At 36.4% G+C, this 21,781-nt stretch overlaps 1 protein-coding gene and 1 pseudogene across 2 annotated transcripts in view; both read left to right on the top strand.

Annotated features, from left to right (window-relative positions):
* The first annotated feature begins 551 nt into the window (after positions 1–551).
* Positions 552–21,781, top strand: part of ARF3 (ADP-ribosylation factor 3) — a 33,045-nt gene continuing 11,815 nt past the window's right edge. For both annotated transcript variants that reach the window (XM_010267068.3, XM_010267067.3), the window contains exons 1-6: positions 552–813; positions 890–1,096; positions 1,204–1,242; positions 1,347–1,409; positions 17,125–17,143; positions 21,601–21,712. In XM_010267068.3, coding sequence (XP_010265370.1) covers positions 994–1,096; positions 1,204–1,242; positions 1,347–1,409; positions 17,125–17,143; positions 21,601–21,712 — 336 coding nt within the window. In that variant the 5' untranslated portion in view covers positions 552–813; positions 890–993. The remainder of the gene's footprint in view (positions 814–889; positions 1,097–1,203; positions 1,243–1,346; positions 1,410–17,124; positions 17,144–21,600; positions 21,713–21,781) is intronic.
* Positions 8,062–8,854, top strand: LOC148789819 (calmodulin-binding protein 25-like; annotated as a pseudogene).

The following is a 21,781-nucleotide window of genomic DNA, read 5'->3' as shown; positions in this document are numbered from 1 at the left end:
GCTATTTGGGCTTTCTAATTGGGTTAAACCCAATAAAATTATACAAACTCTATTAAAAATGGACCAAATTATAATAAAATAGGTTGAATTGGTTTGAGAATTTCTTAACCATAATTTTTACTAGTTTGATTTGAGATCTTTTCCAAATCGAACCAACCAGACCGTAAACACCCCCTATTGCAAAGGCAACAATTATTGACTGTTCTTCTCGGTCCAACAAGTTCATACTAGACCATCTAAAGTGGGAATGGTGGCCAATATACTTTTTGAGTTGCTTGGTTCTTAAAAATATTGACTTAAGGCCAAACTTACCCTTTTATCCTTACATAATATCATTATTTTGATGTAAAGTAATTTTATCAAATGATAATTTTCTTTGTGTAACCGAAGCCTAGTTTTAAAAGATAATTTTAAATTATTTTCTTTTTTTTAAAATTTTGTAAATTTTATTTAAGCATGATAAATGGTCAAACCGGATGGTTGAACCACTCGCCACTCTCCCGTCCGAGCTGCGCCGTTGGTTAAAAGGTACAGGCTGATCGCAGTTTTCCGGTTTTTCCAATTCCTCGTTATCAGACTTTTATAAAACTCTCTTGCGTGTATTCCAGTTTCCAATTGGCCTTCTCATTTTTCTTTATTGTTTATTTTTCTCGGTTTGGTCACTCGGAGAGAGCTCTCTGTCTCGCTTCCAATTCAAGCGTTTTTCAATTGTAAAGAACATTTTCATTTTGGGTGGTTTTAGTTAGATCTTTTGTTTTCACAATTTCCAAAACAAGAACCAAAGCCAGCAAGCAGACCCTGTTCTCTATTAAGGCATGTAATCCATCCTCATCCCCCTGTCAGATCTCCATCTTTCTCTTTCTTCATTGCCATTGTTCTGGGTTTGCAGGAGGGAAAGGGTTCTGCTCTCGGATCTGATCTGAATTTTATCGAGGCATCTCAGCTTTGGATCTGCTACAATTGATGTGCTGAGTCCTCTCTTCGAGAACCACAATGGGGATCCTGTTTACTCGAATGTTCTCTTCACTCTTCGGTAACAGGGAAGCTCGGATCCTTGTTCTTGGCCTTGACAATGCTGGAAAAACGACAATTCTCTGTATCCTTTTCTCTCTTTCTAACTTCTTTTGCGCTTTTCTCTTTTCCGTGGTTTTCGGGTTTTGCTTGTTTTGATATATATTGGACCTTAATTTAACTTTTGTTTAGATCGACTTCAGATGGGGGAAGTTGTCTCCACAATTCCAAGTATGTATGCTAAAATTAAATCTTTAGGTTATCTTTTCCTAATAAGTTTTTTCTCTTCTTTGTACTGTTGACTTATGTGAGTGAGTGGTTTTGTTATGGTGCAGCAATTGGGTTTAATGTGGAAACCGTGCAGTACAACAATATCAAGTTTCAAGTCTGGGATCTGGGTATGTTTCTCTATGCCTTGTTTTCGGCCTTTTCTTTGTTATCCATTTTAATGATAGAACACGATATTGCAATCTGTTATGATTACTTTGATTCATGAGAGGGAAAAAAAAAAAGAAGCATGGTGCTTTATATCCGTATTTATATCCGTATGTGATTATTGACCTGAATCTTGAACTTGCAAAACAAAAGCATTATTTAAAATCTCTAATTTGGAAAATCTAATGCGATAAACCCATTGGGTTTAGCTCAGTTGAAATTTGGACAATATCATAGGGTCTTGATTTGCCACCAAAATGAGAGAAAAGTGCCATTTAGGAGTCAAGGTACTGCTGAGTAGATAGCTGTAGGATTTATTATTGGAAACCTGTCAAAGACAAAACAAATAATATGAAACCAAAAACTTCATGTAACATTCCAGCATTCAGTGAAGCAGATTTGTGTGTCAAGTTTGTGAATATGGAAAAAGAAAACAAATTTAATGCTTATATGCAATAAATTTGCTTGGATTTGGTGCTCTGAATTCTTGGCATGAATTGCTGCTTTTGGTTTCTCGTTAATTATGTGAAGCTTCTATTTCCAAATTCCAGAACATGGGGAAGCTTTAGTACAATTGGTATATAAATTTAATATAATGTCAGAAAAGAAAATTGAAAAACTAAATTGTAAAAATAAATTATAGTTAAATTTTGTTTTATGTCCTAGGAGTATCAACTAGAACATAGTTTAGATATTCAGTTCAAAAAGCAATTGTATGACATCATTTAGTAGTTATTTCAAGTATATGTATGCCTTGTAAATATTCCAGAAGGTCTTTCTTGATCAAGAGAAAGCATATAGTACAGATTTTATGGATATAAGATGGCCTATGGGCAATTTCCCCCTTTTTCTACAGTAATACAATACATCATACCTTGCCTTTCCTCAAAAAGGAAAAAGAAGTTACTGTCCAATCTGAATGAGAAGGTCTGCTTTTAGGAAGAATTATGGAAAGAAGCATTGCATTGTTCACTTTGGTGAAAAGTACACTTAAGCAATAAGCATCTAGCCATCTTTTATCACATAGCATTTTGTGTATTTGATGACTTGGTGTGGGACTCTAATGTTCAATTTGACAAATTATGCTCATAGTCTGCTCAGGTTCATTTGTAATGTTTTACCTTCTTTTCTCCTTTAATGGGGTTTTGATGAGGAGAGATCTTTGGCAGCAAGTTCCATTCTTTCCTCATGGTTCCCATATCTGTATTTGTCTTCTGTATCTCTCTTCCCTTTTCCAAATAGTCCCCTTCTTTTCTCTTTAGGCTTATCTCGTGACATAATCTGAAGTTCCATGCTCCATATTCCTATTTAATTTCCTAGATAAGGTTATGATTTTCCTGCTTTTAAGATTGTTTGAAAAAGTTTTCCCGCTTTTGGAGGGATCCTAGAGGAAAGCAATGTTTTGGACATTGTAATTGTAGCATAAGTCACAGAGAAGGTGGAGTTGAATTGGATCATGCATTGTGTCATAAGCAATGTTTCTACAAAAAAAATATTGTTTATGTTTCTACAAATTTTAAAAATTAAAAACTTAAACAAAATGCTGCTATAGTGTACGCTGATAAAAAATGTTGTTGTAGTGTTTCCAAATGTTGGTTACAGCTATCTGCGGCAGTGTTTTAAAAGCGCAAGGCACAAAAAAGGTGCAGGGGTCAATTTGCGCCTGAGGCACAAGGCGCAAGGTGAAGCCCGCGCCTTTTTGAAGCAAGGCGTAAAATTATGAAAAAATGCTAAAAAATAAAAAAAATGTCAGAAAATTCAAAAAAATGCCAAAATTTTCAAAAACAAAACACTAAACATAATATTAATAAAAAAGTATAAACTTAAATTCTAAAATAATGTTTTAAAAAACCTATTATCTAAAATTAAAATACATAAACATAAGATGCAATTATGTAAAGCATATTCAAATGAGAATTTAAAAATAAAATCAAACATATAAAACATTTTCAAGCATTTAAAACCTCTAATCTCTTTTTTCACTCAATTGCATTACTTCACGTAGCTAATGTAATGTAAAACATATTAAATTCCAGATTCTATGAGCCGCCTTTGTGCCATGCCCCTCGAGGCAAGCCTAAACAAGTCCACCTTAGCTCTTAAATTCTTAGCTTTCACACAAAAAATAATGATTTTATAGTTTTACTTGTTTTTCAAGAAGACATTTTATTAGGATGAATGAATGAACGACATTACCAAATTGGGGGTTCTTGGAGCTTCAGTGAGTGAGCGAAGCATCAAATTTTCAAAAGGCGCATACCTGGGCTGAGGCGCAAGGCGCATCATGCCTAGGCGCACCAGGCGTGCGCCTTTTGAAAGGACTGTGCCTAGGACCTAGGTGAGGCGCACACCCTGAAATGCGCCTCGCCTGTGCGCCTAGGCGTGCCTCAGGCGCACCTTTTAAATCACTGATCTGAGGCGCACCTTTTAAATCACTGATCTGCAGTCTTGGTAGGGGTAGACTAAAAGCGGATATGGTCCTAACCCTTAGCATTTTTGTGCACAAAGTGGCCACTCTCAGACTAAAAGCGTAAATATGTAACATAATAATTGTATGCATTTTCAGCTTCATATCAACCCTTTATATAACTAATGTAATGAGGTTTTTATTATTTTATAGACTTTAAGTAGAAAATGATAAAACCAAGTTTTATGTCAAAGTTAACTAATTGCCATAAATATGATGGCTCTTGGATCCATGTATCATGAAAACTAAGCCCAAAAAATGTCTGTAAATATGATTGCATATCTCTAATATATTTTACTTTAGAAAGAATTAAAAAAAATTTCCTTGAAAACAATTAATAAAATAAATGAAGTACAGAATTGTTTCAAATTGTATGGATCAGATAAATTGTAAGGTTTATGGATCAAATGATAAGATTCAAAAAATAATGATGATTTTTTCTACAAAAAGGATTCAATCATAGGATAGTGTATGAATAGAATAGCAATTAATATTGTAAGTTGTAGTATTCTAATAACTTTGGAGCCAAGTAGTTCATTCTTAGAGTCTTCCCTATCTCTCTACCCTCCTCTCTCTCCCTTCATCTTTCTGAATTGAGTCATTAGTGGCTCTTCTTCGGTTCTACCTTCTTTTGAAACATTGGAGCCAAGTAGTTCATTCTTAGGGTCCTCTCTCTCTCCCCCTCTCCCTAAGGGTGCCAATGGACCGGTTTTGGATTGGATCCAATCCGATCCAAACCTTATCAAATCGGATTTGGATGGTCTGTTATAATTATTGGATTTGGCCAATCCAAAATAAATTGGTCCATATTCTTATCGGTCTGAATCGGACCTAAACCAAATTCCCAATAATTTGATCATGAGGCCAAACCCTTGTCCAATTTGAAACTGATCAAAGCTGAAGCCGACATAAAAACATTTTTATGAAAGTACTTTACGAAAGCACTTTTACAAAAGTGCTTTTATGAAAGCGCTTTTATGAAAGCACTTTTACAAAAGCACTTTTATAAAAGTAATTTTATGAAAAGTACTTTTATGAAAAGTACTTTTATGAAAGCATTTTACAAGAGTACTTTTATGAAAGCACTTTTATATAAGTACTTTTACATGAAAGCACTTTAATAAAAGCACTTTTACGAAAGCACTTTTATAAAAACACTTTTATGAAAGTACTTTTATGAAAGCACTTTTATAAAAGCACTTTCACGAAAGTACTTTTATAAAAGCACTTTTACGGAAGTACTTTTATAAAATCACTTTTATGGAAGTACTTTTATAAAAGCACTTTTACGAAAGCACATTTATAAAAGTACTTTTACAAAAACACTTTAAAGAATGTACTTTTATTCATTCACTTTGGATTGGATTGAACACAATCCGATCCGTTTGCATTTTAATTGGATTGGATTGCAGCAGGTGTTGTAGTTTTTTTACATACTTTTTGGATTTCTCATATTATTTTTGGTGTTTGATTCAATTTGGATTGGAGTGGACCCAATCCGGTCCATTTGCATTTTATTTGGACTGGATTTGATTTGGTTTGTATGGGTTTGGTTCAGTTCATTTTTAAATGGACCAATATTGGATTGGACCAAATCCAGTCCTATTGACAGCCCTCCCCCTCCCCCTCCCTCCCTCCCTCCCTTCCTCTTTATGAATTGCTAGATTTTAGTGGCTCTTCTACCGTATTTGAAAACTTTGGAGCCAAGTAGTTCATTCTTAGAGTCCTCTCTCTTTCTCTCTCATAGGAATGGTAGGAACCAGACTCCCATCCCCATCCCTGATTTTTAAGTAACTCCCCACCCTTGTCCTTGATCCCCATCAGGTAGAAAAATGAACCTCCACCCCCGACCTGATGAAGATGGGTTCCCCATTTGGGACCCGAATCCCCAATTTTTTTTTGTTTATTTAAAGCTTGCTTTTGCCTTGAAGGGTATGGGAGCCCATATATGATTAGGAAAAAGATTTACTTAAAAGAAAGAAAAAAATTAATCTTACTTGGTTTAACACTTAAACTAACACCATTAATCACCGAGATAGCATAGAAATTGAAATTTGTCCAATATTTATAGTGGCATTTTTGTAACTATATAAAACTATTTTCAAAATTTAAAATATAAATAATGTTATGTATATATATTTTAAATTTTGAAAATAGTTTTGTATAATTACAATAATTCTGCTACAAATATTGGACAAATATATAATTACGACTCCAAATATATATATATCTATATATCTATACACCCACACAAATATATTTGGGGTTAAGTTGGGGCTAGGATTTCACTCCCTATCCCTGTTCCTGTCCTTGATTGGGTTTCCCAATTATTCCCCCCATCCTCGCTACAGCAGTATCCATACCCAATCTGATTGGGTTGGGGAGGTCGTGTACCCAGCAGGATAGGGAAAATTGCCATCCCTACTCTCTCTCCCCCTCCCTCCATCCCTCTTTCTGAACTGCTAGTCTTTAGTGGCTCTTCTACCTCCTTTTGAAATGGACTTGGTTCAGTCAATGGTAAAAGCTCTTTTTCTGGTCTCTAGGAAAACATTGACATCTATAACATGTTCCAAGAAAGAATATGCCAAAATTATGGAATTAGACACTTTTTCTATGATGTATGAAGAATAATGCAAGTCTAAAGATGAATTGAATGTGGTCTAGTTCTTCTTGGGATGGACTTAGCTCTTTCATATACAGGAATTGATATGCTAAGAAATTAAATAGGTAGTCTAATTGTGTATCTGAATCAAGTTACACATTAGGTTAGGCATCTAGAAGGTGCAAAGGTCCTAGGATAAATGATGAACTGGCTTTTTGATGGATAACTTCATAACAATCAATTTTATTAGAATAAAGAGAAATGCAAGGGTTAGCATCCCAGAGATTGAGATGGTCAAGGCATAGAAATTAAATTAGCAGCTGCCTTACAAATACAAAAAGGAAAAGACTATAAGAGCATATCCCTTCTATCTTTCTCCTATTACAGTATGGGAATATTGCATTACAATTGGGCCCAAAACATATGGTTTTTGTTAACCCCTTGTTTATTTGACATATCGGCCAATGAGTTTGCTGACCTCTGTACCCATCTAATTTTCAACTGTATGTTTCTTGAGAGCCACTTAAACTGCGTTATCTCATTCCTAAAATCCATACAATTTCCCCTGTATTCAGCAACCAACTTATCACCACCTTTGAATCACCTTCAATATTTATTTTCTCCTCTCATCTCCAAAGGTTTTTTGCACTCCATAAATTGCGGCCTTGAGTTCTGCTCTTGTTTAGCCACTAACTCCAATAGGACCTGAGTACAAGGCTATAATATTATCTTTTTCATCCCTGAATGCCTTTAATGCAGGAGTGAAGAATCGAATTTGGAATTTTTTGATTGATTAAAAAAATGGAATTCTGCTCTCATCTCCAAAGGTTTTTTGTACTCCATAAATTGTGGCCTTGAGTTCTGCTCTTGTTTTGTCACCAACTCCAATAGGACCTGAGTACAAAGCTATAATATTATCCTCTTCATCTCTGACACCTCTAATGCAGGAGCTGAAAAATCAAATTTGGAATTTTTTGATTGATAAAAAAACAGGAAAGCAGCCCTGCAACCGGGTACCGGGACGTTGGGGTTCTGGTTTAAGGATGGGACCAGGGATGGGCGACCTCCTCGATATAACGCTCGTTTCTCCTCTCTCTCTTCCCTCTCCTCTTTTTGCGCTTCTTCTCTCACTTATTCCTTCCCTTTCTCTCTCTCTTTATATACTTTCACATACACTCCCCTGGTTCTCATCTTTTCTGGTTAGTTTTCTTCGGAGAGTGGAGTTGTTTCCTCCGACTGTTCGTTTTTCATTGAGCTTTGTTCCGAAGTTTCCTCATGCAAATTCTCCTTAGATTTGCTTGATTTGAGGTATTTCTTCTAGGTTTTACACTGCTTTCAGAACTGTTCTCAGGCTTTGTAATTCATCTCAACTTCATCGAATTATCAATTACTTTCTATTCTCTCTGTTTTCCGCGCTTCATAGCTTGTCGAATCTCTTCTTTCCCTGGCTTTCCATCTTTACTTGTACTCTCCTTTAGATCTACGTGTTCCAAAGTCTAACCAATTCGAGTGCAACTAGCTTTTCGCCATAATCAGCAAATTCGTTGATTTTCTGGTGAATTTCGTCCAATAACAGAACTATGCAGTGAGAGGTTCTGTTGTTTCTATCATTTTTGTTTTCACTTGGACTTGCACTCGAATCGCAACAAGTTAAGAAAGATAAAGGGAGTACAAGAAGATGGCATCTTCTGATAACTTGGCGAGCCTCGAGCCATGGACTTTCTGGACCTTCACTGACTTGTGGGTCTCCGACGCTTTCCTCAGTGACACCGAACAGTAGCAGCATATACCAACTCGGTCACTTCCATCTTCAACCTCATCAAGCCTGAAACCGTGCCAACACCAACGGGCTCAGGATCGGAGCCTGGAATGGCCACGAAGCGCCAAAACATTGTCCCCGCCGCCATCGGAAAGATCTCAAAGTGCAAGTCCCGGGCATCGAAGCGGTCTCCCACCACTTTCATCACGGCCGACCTCGCCAACTTCCGCTAGATGGTGCAACAAGTCACCGACGTCCGGTTTCGCATCTCGCCCGTCCCCGGTCCCATCCTTAAGCCAGAACCCCAACGTCCTGGTACCCAGTTGTAGAGCTGCTTGCCGACTCTCGACACGTCGACGTTCCTGTTAGACCATCACCAGTAGCAGAACCAAATGGTGGGTCCAACCTCCATGCCCCAGGCCCACGTCTTGTGTGGCCGAAAATCGTGAGGGAGTTAAAATTGTTTGAATAGTTATTACAAGGGCAGTATGGGGATTAAAAAATATTGCAATGGCAGACTTCTCATCTTTTTGGATGGAAGGCTAATGGAAGGGGGTCTTTGTCACAAAACAAAGTACAGGGGGTCTTTGTCACAGACCCCATAGTACAAGGGAGTCTTGTAATTTACCCTTTTTGTAATTATGATGAACAGTATTCTGGGCCACACAAGTCACTCTATAAATAGATTTATTCTCTTCCTTTTGAAGCTAATGAATGAAAATTTCTTGAAAGCTCTTTTGCAAGTTTGTTGTATGGAGTGATTGCTACAAACCCTGGAGTGATTCTAGGACCTTGGAGTGATTCCTTGGGATTTCTTTCTCTTTTCTCTTTTCTCTTTTCTCTTTTCTCTTTCTCTACCCTTTCTCCTATTTCTCTATTCTTCTCTCTTTTTAGCTTGTGTTAGTTTTGTTCTAGACTTGCTATGTCAGTTTTGGTATCGGAGCTAATGATTAGTTACTATGTTCTCACAAAGTGACTAGTTCTATAGGCCTAGGGAATCTTACTAAACAATCTCATGGGCCTAGAATCAATGATTGGGTTTTTGAACCATATGATGGGTCTATGGTTGACTTATTTGAGAAGTTAGTGGAATAGATCTAATAATGTCGACTATGGGAATGAGATTTTCAAGAATGTTAAAAGAGAAGGAAATACCTAATTTCAAGGGAGATGAAGACCTGCAAGCATTATTTGATTGGGTTGCTGACCTGAACTAGAAGAATATTTTGATGGGCATGATATGTCTGAAAAACAAAGGTTTAGATTTGCACACATGAAGCAAAGATGGGGGTTGTGCAGGTTCCGCATGCAACTCCGATTAGGGTGAGTGGAGGAGATATTTCTTGGTAACAAAATAACGATATCAAGGGAGGTGCATGTGTACTTGAACGAGAGTGTGTTTGGGCGACTGGGCTTGCTTAAGAGGAGTTTGGTGGGTCATTTTGTTAACTCGGACCTAGATGAAGAACCTTTGAAGGAGTGGGTGGGCTTGGAGGTCAAATAATTTTCTCCAAGTGATGCTGGTTTATTTTTGTTCATTTTCGGAAACGAAGAGGTAGTTAATATTTTGGATCGTCAATACACTCAGTTTTGGTCTCCTGATCTGAGGATTGAAAGATGGAACCCCGGGTTGGGCACTTAGAGGTTTGGGTCCAACAAGCTTGGTGTGGATTAATGTTTACGACATTCCTCTTCACGCTTGTTGTTTTCAAACTTCTGAAGTAGTGGGTGATGCTTGTGGAAGATTCAGATTTGTTAATTCTAAGACAAGCTCTTGGAGAATTCTTGTTTGTTCACATATCCTGGTTGAACTGGATGAAATCCATCAGGTGCCTTCTCTATCTTTGTGAGTTGTTGGAGTCTTGTTTGTGCACGTATCTTGGTTGAACTAGATGAAATTGATTTGGTGCTCTCTTCTCTATCTTTGTGAGTTGTTGGGAGTCTTACGATCTGAGACTTGTGGTAGAGGGATCTTATTCGAAGAGATGGGTAGAGAATACGGGTACATGGGGGAGGATGAGCAATAAAAGCCACAGTTTCTTGTTGAAATAGGTGGGAAGTCCAATAGTTAGTTTGGCTTGAAGGTTTCATAGTTGGAGGTTGAAGACAAGGGTAGTTTGGGAAATATGGAAAGAATTTCCCCTAAGGAAGGCAGTGAAGTGGATCTTGATAGGAGGGGTGACAGTGGGGATTTCGAAGAGCCAAGGGGAGTCCCAACCAAAAGACGTTTCGAATCCCAACCTAGGTCCACTTTCACGGGAAAGTGTTGGGAATGGTGTACAAAAGGAGTTGGTGGGACACATGGAGGATCAAAAAGATAATAAGGTGGGACCAGGTGGAGAAAGAGAGAAAAGTTTGAGCATTGGAGTGGAAAAGCCTCCTTGAATTGAGAAGTTGGTTGATGGTTTGAGTGGGGAACTCCTTTTGAGGCTTAGAGTTAATAAGGGGGAACTTGGGAACCGACTGTCTATGTTTCCGTGATGAGAATTGAAGTGTCACTTTTAAAAGGAAAAAAGTGTCGAAGATTAAAGAGAAAATTGAGTCGGGTCAGGGAGATTTTGAGAGGGGACAAAGGAAGTGATAAAACGATTAAAAGAGTTGAAGAGGAGTTGCTTGTTGGTTCTATTTTTGACAGTTCTAATGGTGCAGATGGTGCGGTTGGTTTATCAATGGAGACTTGCGTTCTTCATGGTGGTGAGACTGCTGCAGTGTACGATGTCTCTACTGTTCAGGATGATGCTTTCAAGCCATCTCAAGAAGTTGGCTCTTCTTTGGTGGAGGTACGTTTGAGAGATATAGAGGAGGAAAAGGGATGGAGTCACGTTTGGGGGATATTTCGAACCAATTGGATATCATTATGAAAACCAACAAGATTATTGGGGTTGAAGAAGGTGACCCATTCGTAGAAGCAAATGCCAAGTATGACGAGCTTTCATTTGTTTCTCTAGTTCGTTTTGAAGAGGTTGTGGTCGGCTGGGTGTTGATTTGGGTTGCAGGAGGAATTTGGATGAAAGATGCAAAACTATTGAGGACGGTTTGGTTCCTAAGAAGCACAAGGCTTCTAGTAAGACGCATATTGTTCATGTAACTATAGTTTTCTCTAGACTAAAGCTAGGCCTGGTTGGTGTTGGTCGTACAAAAAATTTTAAGAAAGTTTACAAGAAAAAAGGCATGAAGACGAAATTATTGGAGTTAGTTGTTCTTTGGGGGGGACTGAATTGCCATCAGATTTCAGCTTCATAGATGGTTAACGCTCAACAACAAGCCAAGAATATTGAGGAAAGGAACGGAGCTAACACAAGGATAGTTGGCATGATTTCAGGAGAAAAAAAGGGAGAAGGTTGGACCAGATAGTGAGAAAATCACTAACAAAATATTGAAGTTGGAAAAAAATGGTCTTTTTTGGGAGGAGATGCATTTTCTAGAAAAGCCATTGAAGAGTTTGAGAGGAGGTAGGAGAGTTTGGAGAAAGTTATTGTGGGGGAAGGAGGAGAGGCTTGGAGTGAAGCAGAAGATGAGAATGATGATGGGTATATGGTGGAGTAATGGTGGCTGGCACATATCTTGCTTTTTTTGTTTTTGTTTTTTGTTGTGTCTATTGTTTTGGGGCCTAGGTGGAAGGGGGTGTTGGGTGTTAGGTTTTGAAAGGTCCCTTTGTAGGTTGCTTTGATATTGAGTCATGTCTGTGTTGAGGTCTCTTCTTCTTTGCAGTTGATTGCTTGTCACCTCTCTCTTGTTCGCTTTTTTTCTCTTTAATAAATTTTCTTTTAGTATCAAAAGAAAAAAAAAAAAAAGATTTGCATGCACAAAGCTTGTTGGTCATACTAAAGTATAGTGGAGAGCTCTTGAGCAACAACTAGAAAACGAAGGTGAATATCCTATTACTACGCGAGTAGAGATGAAGAGGTGTCTGCAAGAAAAGTACATTCCACAATATTTTCATGATGATTTATGTGTGGAGTTGATTAATCTCAAGCAAGTTATGCTATCTAAAGTCCAATATATGCTAAACTTAATGAATTATATATTAGATGTGACATTATAATAAGTGAAAGACAAAGAATGAATTGTCTACAATTCAAATTTATGATTCAGATCATGCTTTTGAATTGGCTCTCAAGATAGAGAAGAGGCAACTGGTTACAACAAAGAATTTAAAGCCAATGAGAAGAAATTACAAAGTTGAAGATAAAGATGAGTTTTTGCATGTTGATGCCCATCTTAGAACTAAAGTTGTGAATGGATATTTTTAAATTGTAAACATTAAAGATCAAGAGGGTGCGAGCCAAAAAGGAGAGGAAGGATTTTGTTTTTAGTTGCAGGTGGGACCCTTCTACTAGTGTATCCAAGAACATGAGAGGGTATCTGATTAATCAAGAAGACGATTATGAGAATCGCATCACCCCAAAATCATACTTCTTGGTATTTCCACAATATGTCCGTTCTTCCTTTCTTTTACACTATTCTGTTGTAGAGTATATGTATAGTTGCTCTAATGAACTATTCCATTCTCTAATAAATATGATGCTAGGTTTTCTTCAAAATATCCCCTAGCATTATCTGATCTGAACACCTTCACTTTGTACTCTGAACTTGCCAATACCATCCGACCGAACTGTTGTACCAAGGAAGGTACCTCAACACGAGATCTCATCAAGTATACCCAAGAATATCGTGAATAGTCATCCACAAATAGTAGAAAGTAACGGTAGCCACCCATAAAAGAAACATGATATGGTCCCCATCAGTGTGCACAATATAAAAAATTGAAGAACATCTTTTATTACTTGCCTTAAATGAATGTCTATAATGTTTTTTAAGTTCACAACCTTCACACTCCAAATTGGACAACTTAACAGACTTAAACATATTTGGAAACAAAAAACACAAAGAACCAAATGACAAATTCCCTAACTGATTATGCCAAAGCATACTTTGACCCACTGACTCTGACTCCGTACTCTTGTAGCTGACATGATGACTTCGATGACTGGGAAGCACATCAAGAAGGTAGACTCCATTCACCTCATGACCATTCCCAATTGTTCTCTTTGATTCAAGATCCTACAAAACATAATTATTAGGAGAAAAAAATATTGAACAATTCACAAATTATTGAACAATTCAATTTCGACCATTCCCAAGTGTCCATTAGAGTTGTGGACACTCTATCTCTACTGGAGTAGATATGGTATGGGGTAAAAATGGTGGAAATATTGGTTATATGTTTTGAGGCTCCCGAGTCTATAATCCAGGGAGGTCCCTCCTTACCTGTAATGGAGGCATAATTTGTAGTGGCATATAAACTACTTGTATGTGAAAATGAAGTAGAAGGACTAGCTCTAGGCTACTTGCACCTTGCTGTCCACCTGGTGAAGAGTTGAAACTAGATGTATCTCTCTGGCTCAAAAGCAACCCATATCTCTCCAACTTGGCCCTAACTGCTGTTGCTGCAAGCCTGCAACTGACTCCAAGGAAGTTGTGGTAGGCAAGGTTTAAAATGTCGATGTCGATGGAAATGTCGCTTACCAAAATATAGGACATATGTCGGAAACGTTGAGGAGAAATATTGTAAAAATTAGAGACATTGTGGAAATATTATATGCAATGATATTTTGTAAAATGATAAAAGAATCATTAGTACATATTTCTAGACAATTATCTTATTCCCAACCATTATATAAAGCTAAGAAACTAAGATCAATAACAAATTAGTAAATGACGATTTACTGATTTATTATGCATTTTTATGTTTTTACAAGGTTATTCGATATTTTCTTTTCTTATTTTTAATTTTGATTTATTATAAATTCTAATATATTTATTTCACACTAGTAAATAGAAATTCATCTATTCTGATTTTTTTAAATATTAAAGTTATAATACATTATGTTTTATTATAAATTTAATAAACTGATTCTCCTTTTTGTAGTATTAAGATTATGATAAATTCTGATTTCTTGTAAAACTTAATGAATTTATTATGATTTTTAATACTAAATTTATAATAAATTATGATTTAGTATAAAATTTAATAAATTTGTTCTGATTTTTTATATTAAATTTAGAATATGATTTATTATAAAATTTAAGAAACATTTTCTAATTTTAATAAATATTTTAAAAATACTAACTAGTTAATATTTTATTACTTGAAAAATATATTTTATAAAGTAATTAATTTATTCATTTTTTTTTTTATTTTTGTTAATTCTTTTTTATAAATATTTTATTTGAAATATTAAATATAAATTATTAATGGAATAATTTATATTAATATACTGTATTATATTAATATAATATACTAATATATTATATTATTAATGTACGTTAGTCGACATCCTATCGACATAATAGGAAAAACTGTCTTTTTTAGGTTATTTGGACCGATTTAGTCCAAAATATGTCGGTGAGCCTCGACATCGACATATGTCGGGTGACATTAGCGAAATGTCGTAGCATTTGAAACCATGGTGGTAGGTGGTTCAGACAAGTCACCAATCACTACCATATTAATGTACCTTTTTTTTGCTTTTAAGACGACTTGGTATAAGGTGTGGATGAAGCTTCCAACAGGCATCTCTGGTATGCATAGGTTTCTTGCAGTAGTCACAGATCAAGTTCTTGTCCTCCTTCCTACCATTACTACCACCCTTATCCCCACTAGGCTTAGGTTTAACTGTGCTAACCATAGCAAATTGCTCAAAGTTTAAGTTCCTTATCATCACATTCCTCCTACTCTCTTCTCCAAACACAAAGGCATATGCCTGAGAGAGAGTTGCACTATCACGGTAAAGAACATACTATCGTGCAATATCATACTCTGGGTTAAGTCCTGTAGAAATTAAAACACTCTATTCTTCTTTACCAATTTCTGGTTAGTAGTTTCATCTTTACTACTCTCCCAAACCACAGTCTCCAAATGATCTATCTTTTGCCATAAGGTTTTGAGGGCTGAAAAATAAACTGCAATAGATTTATCTCTTTGCCTAGTAGCAATCACCTGATTTCTCAACTGGTAAGTCTTTGTAAGACTATAACTCCATCCCAAATGTTGCTGGTAGGCCCTAGCAACATTCACACTCTGTAAGTCTCTGCAACTCCACCCCATATCTCCTTAGATATGTTAGCCCATAACCCATAGAAATTTTTTTGCTTATATTGGGTAACATAGAATTGCACAGCTAGCTCATCACCATGTAGTTCTCCTGCACCCACTAGGAAGAGTTAGTCTTAAGTTTCTTTTCTTCACCAATAGCCATTTTGGTTGATTGTGACCACTCCAAATAGTTTGTACCATTCAATCTAATTGTAGTGATGGTCCCTGCCCTAAAAGGGTCACTAGCACCTCCTCCACCTAGTCCCATTTCACTAGTAGACTTGTACTCAAACTCCATTGCTTTTAATAATTCTCAAAATAGTTTATAAAATCAACTGTACATGAGAAAAAAATAGATTTTTCCCTTTTAGAGGCCTCAAGCAACCTTCTAGTATCTAGAAACCTTCACCCACAGAGATTTTTGTCTCCGTGGGAGCCGGTAGAAATAGGAGAAAAGGCTGCTGCTCCCACTAGAGACCTCAGAAAACTCTAGAACTTGAACCACCCCCCCTTCAGAAAACACTAAGAAGTCTAAAAAATCCATAGCACCCCTTCCTAGGTTGAAAATAAAAAGTCCTATAGTTCAAGACTTCCTCCTCCAATTCTTCCTCATCAACCCAAGATCAGGAAGAGTCCTACTATGATCAACCCAAGATCTGACACAAAGGGTTCTAGATCCACCAAAAACCAAGAACTGGACACTTTTGAAGTCTTTAATCAGCTCTCTACCTCACCATGCAGTTGCTGATATAGGGTTGCAAATACCAAGTAGAAAAAGAGAAAACAATAATCTGATTTGATAACAGAGAAAAAGAAAAAAGAAAGAAAGATTGATTACAAAGACTAATATTGCCCTTAATAGGGAGGCTACTGTTCATAACATAAAAACAGCTCCAAAAAAACAACATAAACTATGGGCCTTGGGCCCAACACTAACTAATCACCCAAAAACACTTACTAATGATTACAAATAAGAAAATCATAAGAAACTGCTGAATCTCAATAATGTTTATTGGTCCCTCTCATGATCAAATATCAGTATGTCAAAACCCTGCTCATGTATTTGACCCATAGTCCATATAAGTGTTTTGGGTATTTTGACTGACTGCAACTTTGTATATTCCATATGTGCCAATTTGCACTGGGCATTTCCTGTATTCCATGTTTCTGGATCCATTTGAAACTGGTAGGAGTTTTGTTCACCATTCATATCCCTTCACAGTGATATCAACTGGAAACATAAAGCCATATTATGCCCTTGGCTTGGTAAATGTAGCAACATGTTGAAGATCTATTCATCTGGTGCATACCAATCTAACCTGCACCTGTTGTTTGCAATGTCTAATTGTGATTCCTTTTATTGAAGAAACTAACCTGGGCTAATATGTTGTTTAGATTCTTTATGGTTTTACTACATCCTTTTTTTCAAAAGTAAACAGATATTAATTCGTGGATAAAATGATTTAATGCTATTTATGCCCAAATAATAAGGTTACGTTTTGCACGTGACATCTGTTTGATAGCTAGTCGGTTAACCTTAAAATAAGTTCCGAAATGTATTTGATGAAGTTTTTTGGGGCTTTCTATAATTTTGTTAACTGACTGAACTGTCCTTAAGTTGCTATTATTTGTTAAGAACTTAAAAAAGCATGTTATTTTTTGCTATCGTTTATTCTTCTACAGTTTTGTTTCTTCTATTTGTTGTTATGCCAACTTAAGTTTAATATGGATGGGTTGGTTTGTTGAAACAGGTGGGCAAACAAGTATCAGGTAAACTTTCCCTTTTCAACTAAAATTTCACCATTTTTTTTGTTTAAATTGAAGATTTTTTACCATCATTTTTCAAGATTGAGCATGTATACCATGTATAGCTTTTTCCATATATGCATTGTTGGTAACTTAATAAAGTTATATTTTCAGTCAAGTTTTACCAAATTGATGAATCTGTTTTATCCTATTATCTGAATTTGATATTTGCAGAAACCCTAAAAGAGTAATTGGTTTATTGAGATTTTTCTTATCATTTTAATTACAGAATATGGTTCTTAAATGTCCTTAGCTGCTCTTCTTAATGCTCATTGAACTTCTTTGCTTAGATAAATATGCATTAAGATGTGTGAAGGGCGAGTAGCATGTACATTGTGACTCAAGTACAGTAGGTCATAAAAGAGAAGAAACTCTTTAGCTGAAAAGATCATATGTAGAAAAACAAGCATTGTATATGCTACTAAGAACTAAGTCGTTTCTATCAAAAAAGTTGATGAGCTTTAATTTTTAACTCTTCATTCATGACAGATCCTAATGACTGGGTATTAACTCCACATTCTCCCAAGTTCTAGATGTGTTCAAAGATTTGGTTATTTTGACCTTCCAAATGCTCTAACAAGAGTCAAGGGCTGTGATTTAAAAGGTGTGCCTAGGTGCACAGGCAAGGCACATTTTAGGTAGGCACCTTGCCTAGGTCCTAGGCATAGCACTTTCAAAAGGCGCACGCCTGGTGTGCCTAGGCGTGCGCCTGATGTGCCTTGTCCTAGGCGTGCACCTTTTGAAAATTGTACACTTTTTCTTGTTTTTAACCCACCAAAGCTCCAAGAACCCCAATTTGCTAATGTTGTTCATTCATTCATCTTTCTTTTTTTGCGTGAGAATTAAGAATTTAAGACCCTAACATGGACTTGTTTGGACTTGCCCTGAGGGGTGTGGCATAAAGGCGACTCATAGAATCAGGAATGTAATATGTTTTACATCACATTAGCTACTTGAAGTAATGCAATTGAGGAAAAAAAAGAGATTGTGGGCTTTACATGCTTGAAAATGTTTTATATGTTTGATTTTATTTTTAAATTCTTATTTGAATATGCTTTACATGTTATGTTTATGTATTTTGATTTTAGATAATAGGTTTTTTAAACTAGTAATTTTAAAATTTAAATTTATATTTCTTATTAATATTATGTTTAATATTTTTGATTTTTTTTGCATTTTTTGCATTTTCTGACTTTTTTTTTTATTTTTTAGAATTTTTTTTTTGTATTTTTGCTCCTTGTTTCAAAAAGGCATGCACCTCGCCTTGCGCCTTGCACCTCGGGGCAAATTGGTCCTTGCGCCTTGCGCTTTTAAAACATTGGTCAAGGGACCATTCCCATTGGACACTGTTTTGAGGGCTAGTGATGCTAGTGGGTCAATTAAGTGGAAAACCTGCCTTGACCTGACCATATTGGGTTGGGGTCTGATTAGCCTTAATTGGGTCTTGGTTGGTTTTGGGTTGAGGTCAGTCTGTGCCAAAAGTGACCTGTCAATAGGGGTGATCATTGGACCATGGTTAGGCTCGGGCTAGGCTTATTTAGAAATCTTGAGCCTGGCCCATATATAATAATGTTATTGGGCTTGGCTCGGGCTCGGGTTAGGCTTATTTGAGAAACCTTGAGCCTGGCCCAAAAAGTAATTGGGCCTGATATTTAGAGCCTGAGCCTACAAGCCTTAAATAATGTCCAAGCCCAATAAAGAAGGCCTAGCAAGCCCGCTGGGCTACCCAGCCCATGAACAAGTCTACCACTGATCCAAAACATGATATTTTGGTCATTCCCTAATGTAAAAGAAACACTTTTGGGACACATCTTTAAACTTCATCTCTCCTTTGATCATTTCCACACCATGCTTTAAAATGTCCAAAATTTCTGAATATTTCCATGACGCTTCTATTTCCATGGGTACCGACACAGAATTTACTTGATTTGACATATTCCCCCATAAACTCTACTGGCACTATATTGAGTATAAGAGATAGTATTATAACATAAGTTGGTGACAATACCGTAGATGTGTGGAGTAGCAATGTTATTGACCACCTAATGGACATGATCACCACCTTTAAGCCATCTCAATATTCTTTTCAAACATGAAGATAAATATTAGTTTTTGTTTGTTTAATAGATTATTTGGTTAAACAATTAGAACCATTTGCATTTTCTGAGTTTAATTTTCGTTTGAACTCATTCTGTCACGTGGCTTTGATTCTTAAGGTATACAGGACAACTCCATAGCATATTGTTTTGTCTATAACCTTAGTTTCTTAGTTTGGTTTGATGATTTAGAACAAGATAATAATTTAAAAAAGGTGTGTCTACACTTATTTTATCATCTCTCTTGATGATAAGTAAAAAATTATATTAAAACAAAAAACAGGATACAAGGTGATAAGCAATCACCCGAATGAAAAGGAAAAACACCCAAAGGACGCCCAACTAATGCTTAAAACACCCAAATATGCTAAACCATCCCAAGAAGTCCAACCCTCAAATTCCAAACCCCATACAAAGCGAAAAGAACCGACACAAGAACAACAAACAAGCAAAAGCCAAAACCCATATAATACCCAAAGCAAACAAAACCACCCCACCCTAGACCTAAAGTAAGAACCAAACCCCCAAAGGACTCTGAATCAACAATCTACTTACTCATTTTGATTGCCATCTTCTTGTTATCATTTCACAAAGTATCATTCTATGTTTTTGCATGTTTCACAATGTTTCCACCATGTCTGTAATTTTTACAATATTTCTAACATTTTTGACATATTTTCTATGTTTGGATGACCAACTTTTCCATTGGCATTGACATTTTCATTGGCATTGACATTTTAAACCTTGTTCCACACATTGACACCATAGGAGTCAGAACAAAGAGTTTTTACCCAATCCGTCCCTTACATTACCATATTTATGCTTTATGATCCTGCTAGATTTCTAAATCAAGCACTCTCATACTCTTTTGTGTAGCACACATCACTCCAAGACACTCAATGTGATAAGTATTTTGTAAAGGAATTGTGTGTCAAAAAGATATTAAAAACTAAAGAAGGCCACGTTCTTTTTACTACTAAATATAGAGTGATAATAATGCAAGAAAAAAACTAAAAGATTAATGGGTGGAGTTCTTGTTCTAATTAATATGGGGGAGTAATTATAGAAAGAAAAGAAAAAAAAAGGAAAATGAAGGGGCCCTTCTCTTTTCTTGATGGTTAACTTGTAAGGGGCCCTTTTCATTTGTCTTCTCTCTCTGCTCAGAACCCTTAGGTCATTTAAATTTCAACAATAAAATCCTGAAATACAACATAATTAATATATATAGTATATGCCCAGATATATCGACCATCAACAGACCAATGTTTTAAAACATGGAGGAGTGATGCAGGGCATCACTACCTGAAGGTGTGACACGTGAGGTGTAATGTAAGAGGCGTAAGCCTCCTAAAGAGGAGGCGGATGAAGAAGAGGAAGGGGATTTCAATTTATTTCATTTTTATGAAATTGTTTTATATTAAGAATAAAGATGCATAACACTAGCTAGAAAGGTGGGGGGGGGGGGCTTCTTCCTCTTCTTCTTCCAACTCCTCCTCACTAGGAGGTTTATGCCTCCTTGTGCTTGGGAGGCTTATGCCTTTTCCATTTTGAGCTACGCCTCATGCCTCCAGGTAGTGGAACACCTTGCATCACGCTTCCATGTTTTAAAACATCGGTTGAGTTGAGTATTAGTCTATTGAATCTTTATCTTATTATTTCAGGTTCACCTTTTCTTTCGTTGTCTTTCTTATGTTCTTGCTTTATGAATTACTTCCTCAACCTCTTCATACATCTTCTTTCTTACCATTTTCCTTCCTTTATTCTCCTTGGATTTCTTTTTTGTTATTGAATTTGTGCCATCCTCTCTAATTAGTATGTTGGAGATCCTCTCTAGTCCTTTCTTTTATTTATGTAAAGTCCGTAAGCTCTATTTGAGTTCATTTTACCCATTTATCAATTCTATTTCCAGTTTTCCACTTGTTCCAGTGATTATTTGATCTCTTTGAGTTCTTTACAGCCTACTGGTTTGGTAAATCAAGGCTTAGTCTAGCAAGCTTAGGGCCTTGTGGGCTTGCCTTCATCTTGTTTGGGGCCCATTTCTGCCACCTAATAGCTTTTGCTTGGGTGGGCCCTGCATCACATCTCTCTCTCCTGGATGAAAAGCAATTCATCTCCAGATTCCATTCTGATCTTTCTTTGATGTGTTTTGCTTCATCTTATTGTGCTTTTTAGAACTTGTTGTGGATATTTTTTTTTCTTCACTTGCTTTCCTTTGTCCTATTTGGTTTTTCTTCTGTAATTTCTAAATATTATTCTTGATTGTTCACTGGATCAGTGCTTTCTAAGAAAAAAATGGAATTTTACCTGCCTATTTGTTGTGTACAGACCATACTGGAGATGCTATTTTCCAAATACTCAAGCTATCATCTACGTTGTTGATTCCAGTGACACCGACAGGATGGTAATAGCCAAAGATGAATTTCATGCAATTTTGGAGGTAATGCCCATGTTTTGTGGAAATTATAGTAATTAATGCCATCTCAAATTCCATGCCAATGAACTTAGT

The sequence above is a fragment of the Nelumbo nucifera genome, chromosome 8, assembly GCF_055504915.1.
Source record: "Nelumbo nucifera cultivar China Antique chromosome 8, China Antique-T2T, whole genome shotgun sequence".
NCBI classification, from domain to species: domain Eukaryota; kingdom Viridiplantae; phylum Streptophyta; class Magnoliopsida; order Proteales; family Nelumbonaceae; genus Nelumbo; species Nelumbo nucifera.
Note: the sequence above shows the minus strand (reverse complement) of the source record. Positions and strands in the feature narration are given on the sequence as shown.